Source organism: Leucoraja erinacea, chromosome 28 (assembly GCF_028641065.1).
Source record: "Leucoraja erinacea ecotype New England chromosome 28, Leri_hhj_1, whole genome shotgun sequence".
NCBI lineage: Eukaryota > Metazoa > Chordata > Chondrichthyes > Rajiformes > Rajidae > Leucoraja > Leucoraja erinaceus.
The window spans coordinates 16299496-16313124 of NC_073404.1; the positions used below are offsets into that span (position 1 = coordinate 16299496).

General features: G+C 39.0%; 1 protein-coding gene across 5 annotated transcripts in view; it reads left to right on the plus strand.

Moving 5' to 3' along the window:
• The window catches only part of LOC129710693 (serine/arginine repetitive matrix protein 3-like), a 140400-nt gene that overhangs the window by 106616 nt on the left and 20155 nt on the right, over positions 1-13629 (plus strand). For all 5 annotated transcript variants that reach the window (XM_055657863.1, XM_055657865.1, XM_055657862.1 and 2 more), the window contains 2 exons: positions 878-985; positions 3207-3426. In XM_055657863.1, the coding sequence (XP_055513838.1) occupies positions 878-985; positions 3207-3426 (328 nt within the window). The remainder of the gene's footprint in view (positions 1-877; positions 986-3206; positions 3427-13629) is intronic.

The following is a 13629-nucleotide window of genomic DNA, read 5'->3' on the forward strand; positions in this document are numbered from 1 at the left end:
GATCATTTGCCTGCTTCTGCTGCTGTTGAAGGTGAGACGTTGCGTCGCGCCAGGGTCTTGGGCCTGTCCCACATTGGCCGTCAGTTACGCCACAGGCCGTTGGCGCGCGAAGATTTCGTTCGCTACAAACATTTCGGAGCCCCGCACGATGTCGCGCACAACTACATACCCCTCCATGGTTCTCAGTGGGACCGGCCCCGCACGGCCATACAATGCCCGTACGCCTCAACGCGACCACGAGGTCACGTAATTTGCTTGCCAAGGACACATAAGTGGGACAGGCCCTTCAATGTTGTGAAACATCTCAAAGCATTTTGCAGATGTCTTATAAAACAAATGTAATACTAAATCACAAAAGAGGTTTATGAACAAGTGATCAGATAGGTTTTGAGTACCTTTGAATAGAAAAATTGTAAGATTTATGAATTAGCAGCAGCTTTTTGAGGAGAAATTTCCATTTGTAATATTCTTATTGTGAAATACCTCCTGACATCTCGCCTGATTCATAAAGTCGTGTATTTGTTCTAAATTGTTCAACCAGAGGAAATATTTATGCTTTAATCTTCCTAACTTAAGGAAATGTGGCCTAAATTCTTGCATTCTGTACTCATAACATTAATAATGTTTTTTTTTGTGTAATTAATAGAATTTGTTTTTACACATTATAAATAATAATGAAATGCTGTGATACATTAAATAATCAGTCGTGGTCTGATTGAAAGGTAGATTCTGCTTGAAGGGCTGTTTTCTGATTGTCTGCTAATGATACTCTGTACTTATTCTATATTATACTGAAATATCCGCTGCTGATAACATCCTCAGGAATGACATTGCTCAGTGTGGTACATTTCTCATGCAAGCCTCTTTTCCTCAACAGGTCACCCAGTGAGTCACCACCACGGAAAGCGCACAAAGCACGAAGCTGTTGCAGCTCCCGCAGTGTGTCTGCATCGTCCATACGCAGCTCCTCCAAATCTCTAAGCAGGTCAGTATTACATGCCACAGATTCAGCTGAATATCAACAGACTAGGTGTTATGTTATTATACAAATTCTGACTTCCAGTCTGTAAACCTAATTCCCCGATGTTAACTTTACCATCATTACCTATCCCCATTCATAATTAGAATGGGATCTTTTCTAATTTTGGTTAGATATTACTCGTGTTCTGCAGTACGTTACAAGTTTTATCACAAAGGCCATCTGTTCAATGCAGCACCCAGCAGTTAATAGAATTAGATAGTCAGCAGTGCTTTCAAAGGTTCCATACTGCCGATTTCATGATCCTAGTCAAAATGAGATTAAATTACTACAGTATTCTTAATTTGTAACTCCCATCTGTTAAACGTCTAAAACTTGCAACAGAATAAATAATATGTAACACCCAGTTCTGTTTTATGAAACACTGGAAGTTTAGTGATTTGGCACTTTATATTACAGCCCACCTAGAGAGCAGATTGCTGCAATGGGTAAATGCGGTCTGAGAATGATTAAAATTGGGAAGAAGAGTAAGAAAGATACAGACAAAAGATAGAAAGTGTGAGGAATCAAGAAAAGAAGGAGGAGGGAGAGAGACATTATTATTGCTTTATGTTTAAGAAGGAACTGCAGATGCTGGAGAATCGAAGGTACACAAAAAAGGAAACTCAGCAGGTGCAGCAGCATCTATGGAACGAATGAAATAGGCAACGTTTCGGGCCAAAACCCTTCTTCAGAAATCATTGCTTTGTTCCTTAACATAATAGTTAAAACTGATTAACACACATTTATTATTTTTTTTAATAGGCCTATTAATATATTACCATGATTTCATAAATAAATAACAACAGAGTGTGAAAAAGGACAAAATGTATCTATCTAAAATGTGTGTAGGCTATGTCGGCACCCAGGTCATTTTGCTTTCCATTTGATCCTATCTGACCATTTATTTCATCATGTGTAGCAAGGGCAGTTTTAACAGGTGTACTCATCTCTAGACCAACGATTCTAAATTGGCATAGAACATAAAGATAAAGTACAGCTGCCAGCCTATACTTTCAACAGCGATCTAAATTAAATGTTTTCCCCAAGCTTTCACGTCAGGTTTGCATTGCGTCCATGTATCCTTTCTATTAACATGCAGGTCTTAAAACCTGTCAACAATACTGGAGAAGATGATCTTCTGTAGAAGGGTCTCGACCCAAAACGTCACCCATTCCTTTACTCCAGAGATACTGCCTGTCCCGCTGAGTTACTCCAGCATTTTGTGTCTATTTACTGATACACAGGCCTGGATTCCACTTGTCAACCTGCTGCCTGTAAGCCTATTGATCTGAAGGCAATTTGAAAGGCAATCACACCAGCACCAAGGTCCTGGAGCCAAACAGTTAGGTCAGTTAGGTCCTAAGCTGCAGCAACTCATTCCAGTAATATCTGGAACCACCTCCATTTAAAAAATCCCTCTGAACTTTTGGTAATGCCCTTAATAGAAGGCGCATCTGGGGCACAATGCTGCTTGGCTTCACTATTGCCATCTATACCATTCACTCAAAGCTTAAAAGCCACCAAGGCCATTGATTGTTTTTGATTATTCCTGACATTGTAATTTAAAAAAAATGTTTAATTGGTAAAGACACAAAAATATTTAATATCACAATTTAAATATCAAATTCCAAAACATGGATCTTTATGTGAAGTTACTGGCAAAATTCACAACATTAAGATGCCTTGCTTATAATACCCATTTTCTATAAGTTAATGCTTTCTTGCTGCAATACTTCCCCAAGTATTGTTGATAAAACAGCAATGCCATGGATGATTTATCTGCATTTAGTTAATTATTTGATCACAATATTATTTGGGCTTAAGTTCATCAAGCATAGGAGAAAATAAACTATCAACAAATACCTAATGTGCAAGTGCCAGATTGTGCCACATTAACTTTTTTAAATTTAACAGTGGCATGACAGGTTAAGGGTGAAGTTTAATAGCCTTTTGATTAGGTGGTACTACAATGAAGCAAGCTGTGTGGAGTGATTGAGGCTGGAGCATGGTCATCAATGTACTTGAATTGTATTCGCAAATGCACTGTGTGCAACAGTATATTACAAGCTTTCTATTCTTCATTGACTAAAAACTAATCAAAGTTCACCCACTGACCAATGTTGGAACTCAGCAAAGAACTTATTGGTTACACTTAATCAGCCACTTGCTTTTATTTGTTTTCCAGTTCCCACAGCCCATCTTCAGAGCGTAGAACATCACATTCCAAAAGCAAACGCAGTGCTATTTCCAGGCAGCCCAAGAATGACACAAACGAACCCAGTCAATCTCCTCTGCAAGGCCGACGCAACAGATCAGTGACTCCCAGAGAGAATGGACACAAGGGTCCTTCGTGGAGTGACAGACACAGTCCAAGACACAGACATCCACCAAACAGATCACAGGATGTATGTAGTCTTTTCCTTCTTTTCTCTGGTTTTCCTCTTTTCTCTCTCTTTTTCTCCTATCCAGCCCCCTCTCTTTTCCTCTCTCTCTTCTGGGAGTTTTGAAGCCAGTTTCCAATCAGAATCTTGTGTGTGCTCTCCATTCCCATCATTGTTTTCTATTTCTCATTACCATCTGAACAGCATGTGCAGTTCATTAGCAATAAGCTTCATTTGTGATAGAAAATTCCAAATCCTATGAACAATTTAGTGGAGAGTACCTTATTAATCTTGGAATGTCCTTCCTCCATATATTAATTGTATCCAGAAATTTGTCTATTGAACTAACGATCATTCCGTTAAAGGCTTTAGTGAAAATTTATATCCAATTGGTAAGGGAGAACAGTCAGAACCGACTAGCCTTTCACAAAATTTGATTGCATGGTAGTATTAATATTTTCAAGTAGTGATGAGAGACCTCAGTAGTTCAAAGAAATAAGTTAAACTGATATTTCCTTTTGAGCGGGAAAGGTTGGCTAGAAGTGCAAAAAGAAGTAGTCAAGATTATGAATGGCTTGGTAAAGGAGAAATCATTTCTACTGACAGGAGGCTCGCATGACAAATGTATAAATTGATTAACAATGGCAAGAGAACATGAGACAAAAAAAGTGTCTGCATTAAGATTTCTTGATCAGAATACCTGTTTGAAAAATGGTTGGAAACAGATGCAAAAGTAAATTTAAGAAAGTCAAATACTTCAAAGGAAAAAAACCTATATAGGTTAAACATTGGGATGGGACTGATAGACCTTTGGTCCAAAGCAGGATGTTATGACAATTAAAATTTAAGTTTCATGAAATCTTAATTAGTTTTTGCAACCCATCCCCATTGTAATGAATTGTAATGTGCAAGCCATAGATTCAAGTGTGCTGTTTGAGAGGCTCAACAGTCTGGAAATATGATCAGACCCCTGCAGATTTTGTGATTACTGTCAGCTTCATTTTGGCTCAAAGGGAGCAGGGATTAGCCAAACTAATATGTATTCCATTGGTGTGTTCCATTTTCCCTGTATCTTGAAACGAAATACAAGAGAAACAATCTGAAGCCACATGTTAGCGATTAAAGGAAGCCTCCTTGGGTAAAACTTTTAGGGAGATATGATTATTTTTATTGTGTTTCCTCATGCTGCCACCACTTTGAATATACTGATACAGCTGGTGGAAACAAATGATGAAGAGATACACTGCACCAATTTCCAGTTGCAGCATTCTCAAACGCAGCTGCCTGCGTTTTCTTACTGGGTATACAACAGATACCACCTTATTTGGCAAAACATGATGATATTTACTTATTCAAGGTGCCATCCGTGTGTCACTCCAGGTGCCACTACTGCACATGCATTTCAGACTTGCTGCACCATGTTCACCAGCCCTAGCTCTCTTCACCCAGAAGCTCTATCCATTTTATTCTTGTAGCTCGATTGCTTTCCTGTATTTAATCTTCAATCTGAGAGATAACTCTGCTGTCTAGCAATTATTTAATTAGTTAAGATAAAGTTATGCCATAACGCACACAAACAACCGAAGTGGTGATATTTATAGGAGCTGATCTTCCAGCATACTAGAACATTCCTGGGCATTCCTTCCTACATCCTGTGCCTCATAATATTAGAATCTTCGATTTGCGATCCATTTCTCCACATCCATAGCAAGAAGTTCAAGCGAACCATGTCCACAGAACTGGCATAATCATAGGACTGGGACAAGGCTGGTGGTAAATTCACTTCTACGTGCAACATCTAATTCATGGATGTCATAGGGCATTTACAATTTTTCTCCACTAGCCAGAAACTATTAGCAAAAAATACAGCGAATTATCGATAATCGAAAAAACTGTAATATACAAACAACTGTAACTGGTGCATCACACCCTGGGAACATTAAACAACATCTTCATCTATCTCAGAGGCTGAATTCATAAACAAAACACACCATGCAATAGCCATGTTCCTTAGTTAGTTCTCCAGTTAAATGCCTGCATCCCTCTTAAAATTATTGATACCGTCGACTTGAAGCTGTCTTTTACTGTTGATAACAAATATTCTGCCTGCTTTCTGTGAAACATCAGCTGAACAGGGATTGTGCAGGAGTCCTTTATCATTTGACTCATGGATGATGAAAAAACAATTGATTTTGGTCGCTAGCGCTAGATATAAAGCAGAACATTGATTGCTAGTTGCATATTTGGTTTTGTGAATGTGAATCCAGCAGGCAGCAGTTAGTTTTGTATATGTTTAGACTGGATCACTAAAGATTAATTTCTCCTCCTTTGTTACTTGATTTCTCCTTGAGAAATTTCCAGACCATGGATGCCAACTTCCTCTTGTGTTTCAACATCTTCCCCTTTACTGATTGTTCTGTTCAGTTTAGTTTATTGTTACATGTACCGTTGTACAGTGAAAAGCTTTTGTTGTGTGCTAACCAGTCAATAGAAAAACAATACATGATTACAATCTATCCATTTACAGTGTATATGTGCATGTCCCTACCTACTTCAGTTTGGTCTAATTAGAAGCCTTGAAATTCAGTTTGGTATATTTTGTTTGTAATTTTATATTTCTCTCTTTCATGATGGGTAGCAGCAAAGCAATCATGCCCCTTGATCTGCGATGTAAAGATATAATTAGTATGCAGGTTGATCTACTATATTTTAACAAGTCCAGAAAACAAAGGTGAAAAGTGCAATTCAATGCTATTTTTGTTCATTTAATTTATAAATTCTTTTAACTAACATTCTTTGGTTAGATGTGGAGGAAAGAACTGCAGATGCTGGTTTAAATTGAAGGTAGACACAAAATGTTGGAGTACCTCAATGGGATAGGCAGCATCTCTGGAGAGAAGGAATGGGTGACGTTTCGGGTCGAGACCCTTCATCAGACTGAAGTTCTCGATTCGAAACTTCACCCATCTATGTTTCCAGAGATGCTGCCTGACCTGCTGAGTTACTCCAGCTGTTTTTTTTGTCGGTCCTTTTGACCTTTTTTTTTTCTTCAGTTCATTACCACAGAACTTAAATTATCGACACTGATTTCATGCTGCTGTGTGCACAGGCAAAGTTGTCCTCATGAATTCCCAATAAGCTCTATTCATCTGCATTGAAATACCTCTCCATTTTCACAGGAAATTTGTCCCAATGACAGTCCAGTGACAGTTATAAGATTTTTTAAACAAGATTTAGTATACATCTCTGATAGCAGGTATGGACCCCACAGCACATGTGAATCCCCACGAAGCTCAGTCCATGCTATCTGCTGGTCTTCTGATATCCTTCAAGATCTAAACACCACTGATACTGTTAGAATTAAATGAAACGATGCCCCCTAATTAACTCATGATGAAGTAGGAAAGCATTGATGCTAGAAAATATAATTGATTATAATCTGATCAGTGACCCTTTTTGTAAATCCAGGGTTTACAGCCATAAAGTGTGAGAGTAACAGTGCGGCTGTCAGGCTTCCAAGCAACTAATTGGATGAACTTCCCCTTCTAGTCATTGTTAATGCCTATCTGTACACCAATCACAGTGCACTGTTTAGTATTGATTGTGACTTGAAGGAAGAGTCTGTGCCTATCATCTGTCTCTGCGCTTATCGAAGTGGTCAGCAAAGCCATTTCCAATGAGGTCAGTGTAATAGCTGGAAGTGGGAATGTGAAAAATGATCACAACATACCATACTCTACCAGTTACAAACTTTTGTGTGACTTAGACATATAAAAGAGTTAGTCAAGACAAGAGTCAAGAGTACGCAATTGTCATTTGTACGAACAACGTAACAGTAAAATTCTTGCGTGTAGCAGCGTAACAGGCCCATAAACATAAAACACACAGTTAATATATAATATAATTTTTAATGAATTAATAGCCATAATACTAGGCGAAATAGAAACTGCAGTCCTTAGTGCAAACAAAGAGAGTCCATGAAGGTTCATAGTTGCTAAGGTTAGTGTCGAGTAGCCTGATGGTTGTTGTGTAGAAGGTATTCTTGAATCTGGTGGTCATGATTTTCAGGCTGCTGTACCTTCTTCCAAATGGTAGGAGTGAAATGAGCATGTGGCCAGGCTGGTGTAGATCTTTGATGATATGGGCTATCTTTTTGAGGCAGCAAGTTTCTATACTTGGGAGGTCAGTATCTCTGATGGACTTGGCACTACTCTTTTAACCTCCTTCATTCCTGGGTGTTCAATATACTGAACCAGTACATGATGCAATCAGTCTCTATGCTCTCTATGGTACACCTGTAGAAGCTCAGTGGAGAATACATTCACTAATCAACCGAGGGAGTAGAGGCATTGATGAGCTTTCTTTGTGATTGCATCAATGTGTCGGGCACAGGAAAGATATTCAGACATATGCATGCACAGGAACTTGACTTGACTCTCTCCACTGCCATCCCATCAATGAAGACCAGTTCACGGATCCTTGGCTTTCCCCCCGCTGAAGGCAACAATCAGCTCTTTAGTCTTCTTGATGTTGTGAGCAAAATTATTGTTCTGGTACCATTCAATCACGTTTTCAATCCTACTTCTATACTCTGATTCATCATTACCCATTAATTGTCCACCAATGTTTAAGAAGAAACTGCAGATGCTGGAAAATCGAAGGCAGACAAAAATGTTGGAGAAACTCAGCGGGTGAGGTAGCATCTATAGGCGACTTTTCGGGACGAGACACTTCTTCAGACCACTTCAGGCCGATTGTCCACCAATGGTGATTTTGTCGGAGAATTCGAAGGTGGCATTGGAGCTGTGTCTGGTTACCCAGTCATGGATATAGAGAGAGTAGAGCAGGGGACTGAGCACACAGGCTTGAAGGGTTTATGTGCTGATTGTTGTGGAGAAAGAGGCGCTGTTGCCAATTTATAGTGATGGTGGTCTGCCAGTGAGGATGTCAAGGATCCAATTATATAGGGATAAGCAGAGACACAGTTTTCAGAGTTTGATAATGTTTGGATGAGATGATGGTGTTGAATGCCAAGCTATAGTTGACGAACAACATCCACGTTGACAAAGTAAGTGCTCTTATTGTCAAAGTGGTCCAGTTATAGACTGGCAAGCCAGTGAGATAGCATCCCCCATTGATCTATTGTGGTGGTAGATGAATTGTAATGGTTCCATGTCATTAATAAGGTAGGAATTAATATATGTCATAACCAATCTCTCAAAGCACTTCATCACTACGTACATTTGTGCCACTGGACAGCAATCATTGAGGCATCCCACCCTACTCTTCTTGCGCACCAGTTTTATTGATGTCCTTTTAAAGCATATATGTGACCCTCAATACTTAGGAATGAGGGGTTGAAGATATCCACAAACACTCCAGCTAGTTGGCCCACGGATCCTTTATGAACGCAACCAGGAATACCATCAGGGTCGGTTGCTTTTTCAGGGTTCATATTCATGAATAATCCTCTATTGTCGGCCTTGATGACTGTGATTACACTGCTATCAAGGGCTCTGGTGGCATAAGAATGTGCATCGATGTTCTCGATTTATCAAAGTGAGTCTAGTAAGCATTGAGCTCGTTCAATGAGCAGTGATGCCTTGCTACCGTTTGGGCTACCACTCGGTTTACCCTTGCAGGAAGTGATGACATGTGGCCCTGCCACAGCTGCCAAATGTCTGTCTAATCCTCCAGTTCAAAGCAAAAATGTCTCTTAACCTTTCTGATATGAACCGGCAAAGCCAGATTTGAACGCCTATCAGGTCCTCAGTATATGATGGATTTCCTAATTCATTCAAGGCATCTGGCATTCCAGAGAATTCAAGAAAACACTCAGTCTTGGTGGGAACACACTCCTCCACACATTTCCTTATGAAATTGGTAACAACTATGGCATATTCGTCCATGGGTACAAGAAATCAGTTTCCACTCATAATCATTCCAGTTCTTGTGGTTTAAGGGTGTGTCAGCATGGAATTTGAACCACTTTATGTGGATTTTGTGTTCCCATTTGAGCTTTGCTGCAGAGATAACAAAAAGTGCCACAACATTTCATTATTAATGGTTCTACATACCAGGTATGGTATCCAACTTTTGTTCCAAAATTACCTGTTTTTTGTTATCTCGCTGGAATTTTTGGCATGTCCTATTCTGAAATCTACCTGGTTCCAAAGCAGACTGATCATTAATCAGGGCCTGAAAAAGATGGAAGCAAATCCACTTGATCAACAGGAATAGTTGGAGGTAAAAATCTACAAAAGAGAAAGGATAAAATTGGGAATCTGCACGGGATGACATTGAAGCAAACAATTAAGAATCATTACTGCTGCTTTTCCATGAAATAGAATTTTGTCTGAAATGTATCTATCCATTTTATTCCTTTTATGCAACACAGGTAAGCCAACGGTTATTGATTATTGTGAGTGATGTGTTTTAAATCCAAGTGGCTCAGCCCTTTTAGGACTGGTTTCGCTTTGCTGATACAAAGCTGGCTATCACCTGGGTGGTACAATGAAAACATTCAATGGGTGTTAAAGGTTTTGTAGATTTTGCGATGCATGAAATACAAACATTCTTTGTAGCCATTATAATCCCCAGGAGAAATCTGCATCTAATGTCACTATGGTAATTGTGGCAATTGCCCCCATGCGACACGGGTATATAAGAAAGCAAACTGAAACATATACAGTAATATCATTCCATTGGTTTAATTCTCTGGACACAACTGACTCTCCCCTTGTAAGAAACTTAAGACCTGTCAATCTTAAAGTATGCATTCCACTTTACATAGCTCACTAAGGTATTTAACATTGCATATAGTGCTCTCAATGCAGCCTCCTCGACATCGGTGAGAGACTAGGCAACTGTTTTGTGGGGCAACAGCTATCTTGATCTTTAAGTTGCATGTCATTTAACTCACCTTCCCATTCCTGCCCTGCGTGTCTGCCCTTGGCCTTCTCCACTACCATGGTGAGGCGAAACACAAATTTTGAGAACAACTCTTCCTATTCCACTTGAGTAGCCAACAACCCAGTGGTATCAACATTGGATTTTCCAGTTTTAGGCTATTCTTAATTGCAGTGTTCCTTTCCCACTCCTTCCAGTCCTCTTAGGTTCTATCTCGTTTGTTCACCTCTTCTAACACCCATTACCTGGATTGGTTACCGTCCGCTACCTGGTTCCATCTGACCATCACCCACACTTCTATCCACTTTAGTTTCTTCCTCCTTAGCCTTCCTTTCCTATTCCCTTTCCCACCTGGTACAATCTGCCCACCATCTCTCCCATATTCCATTGATCACTTTCCAGCCTTTGTGCTACCTTCCCCCCCCACCCCCCACCCGCTCACCCCTGCACATAATGTTTTTTCCTTTAACTGTTTCCACCCATCACCCACCCACCATCTCTAAACTACATCTTCCACCTCCATCTGCCCATCAATCACTACTTCACCGGCTCCATTTATCACATACCAGCCCCTGTTTCATTCCTCCCTTTCACTGTTTCACATTGGCTATGTGCTCTCTATAATTTCAGTCCTAATGTAGGGTTTCCATAAAGTCAACCGTCAGCTTGCTTCCACAGATGCTGCTTGACCCACTGAGTTCCCCCAGAAGTTTTTGCTCCAGTTCCTAGCATCTGTAGTCTCCCGTGTCTCCATTGTATCAATACCTTTCGGGCCATCACAGTTTTAGTTTCTTCCGATTTCAATTTAACACCATTATTCATACAAAACTAAACTCTATACAAAAAGTTGCTACGATGTCCATTTAAAATAAAAAGTGAAACTGTTATTGCTTCTCTTTATAAATGAATGTACATCATTGCTTTTGTTTTATTGCATGGCACTTGGGCAGAATAGAGAGGTTTTGTTCATTAAAGTGCATGTTAAAACAATGATTTTTTTTAACACGTTCTCTGTACTGGTCAGCACATGAAATACTGTTTCAAATCACTTGTTTTAAGAGGAAATCAAATAATAATTATCTGAAATTGATTTAAGGTAAAACAAATTTACTGATCTGCAAATTTGGATAAAGGTTAATAATGTTCATTGATTTGGAGAAGACAAATTAAAGGGATTCTGAGAGGAAGTTGGAATATTAGCATTAGCTGGGGATGTATTTTGAGAAATTGATAATAAATAATGCCACATATAAGATTTATAATATCACCTTCAGCTTTTACATTCAGTTTAGCATTAATTTCAAATCTGTACCAGAAAAATGAAGTTGACATGACACTGGATGCATTACTTACCTTGATCAATGAGTTTTAATTGACCAGTTCGGCTTTTACTAATTATAGACATGAATGCCTGAACATGTCCTTTATCTTTTCACTTCCACTGACTGAAGTACTTGTTGCATAAACAACATTATAATTGTCCAGCAAATCAGTTTTCAGATTATACCAAATACCTAAATCACTTACACCTTAGACATTGTTCATTAAATTATTGGGATTAGCTACATTAAGTAATAACGGTCATTTAACATATAACTTGATTAAACCGAGCAAAGATGCTAAAATAAAAATGTTGAGGGCTATCATGAATAAAACTAAAAGCAGGTTGACAAAGACCTCACCAATTTCAAGTTTGAAGAGAATTACTTTCTTTGTGTTTGTTGTACTTGCACTAACCAGGTAAGGTGTCATCACGGTTAGATCGTTTACGATTAATATGCATCTTAATATAGTTATCAGTAAAAATAGAGACTATGCATGTTCACTAATGTTCCTTAACGGAAAGAAATATAACACACTAAACTGTTCAGAACAATGTCAGACTGCTATCCCCTGTCTAATTGACTGTGAGATGCATTCTGATGTGGCCTAGTAAAAATCCACTTGTACCAGATCACTACAAAGAATGGGGAACAGTTGATCAACAAGGTGGTCCGCCAGCATTATTGCAAAGAACAGCCAGCCTTGCCAGCAACATCTATATACTAAGAATATTTATCCAATTTATCAGAAGGTTTAATTTGTACCATTCTTAGATAATAGTGTCTGTTCAGTTGTCATCAGTGACGAGTCCTGGCCTCCACTTATTCAAATCTTGTATCATTTAATTTGTCACTTTCATTCGATATGATGGAGAATAATCACTTAGGCACAATGCATTTTTGTACAGAAAAAAAAATAGGCAGATTTCAATGTACTGTGTCTTCACAATTTTTAACATTAAATTTGCTTTATTCATCAACTGGTATAATTTTAGTTGGAAACGTTCATTTAAGAGGAGCAGGTGAAACACAATGAACTGTGTTTTCACTCCCATTGCCGAGGTGGGCATTTGAAGGAGTGATCACATGCTTTCGTAAATCTTCCCTGGCAATATGTTTATTGACCAAATCACAAGCCGTTTCCATAATAGCGAACAGCTGACTGTCAGATCACCACCCAGGTGTAGGAGAAGGGAAAGCTCATGGAGTCTGCATCTTTACATTCAGTCTTGCCTTTCACTGTCTGTCTGCATATTTTGTTTACAATTATAGCACAATTTTGGCCCTGAGTATCCAAGAACCTACCTTAAATATGGCACAAACCTCTGTTGACAATTTCCAAGCCTGGGAACTCATATAGTTTTCTAAATGCTGATCAGGTTGGCAACAGCATTTGCTAAATAGTTCTCAAAGAGTTAACTTTCCCTATTAGAAAGTATCCATAAGGTGTTCTGGTTGTGTCACCCATTCTCTCATCGACAGCTTCCTTTCCCTCTCTGTGTGCTTTTTGTCACCTGTGAGCTTCCCAATGTGCATATGATCCATGTGCACCTTCTGTTGTCCTCAGCCAGTTGTCTTGTAATGTAATTGCAATGCATGCAGATGGGCTTTTATGTTTAACAAACGTTTTCTTTTATTGAGCATTTTGCGAATGAAATATCATGGCTGCAATGTTTGAGCATTAAAAAAAAAGAGGAAAAACTAACAGTTAGCATCAAGTGAAAAGGCACGTTACTAAAGAGTCACTGTCTCTTTCCCATACTGCACTCCATTGTGGAGAATATTGTTTTCTTTTATTATTGCACTCCTATCAGTGGTTAAAAGGTAGGTATTTATTTGCCTTGGCACGCAACACATCTGCAGACGAGTCTGTTAAAGCACCCTGGCTTGAAGTTAAATCTATTTGATTTCTATTTTATAGGTTGATTTATTTTTAAATTTTCTGGTTCTTCTGCTTCATTTATTAATCCTCCCATAAGCCCCCTGCTCTGAATTT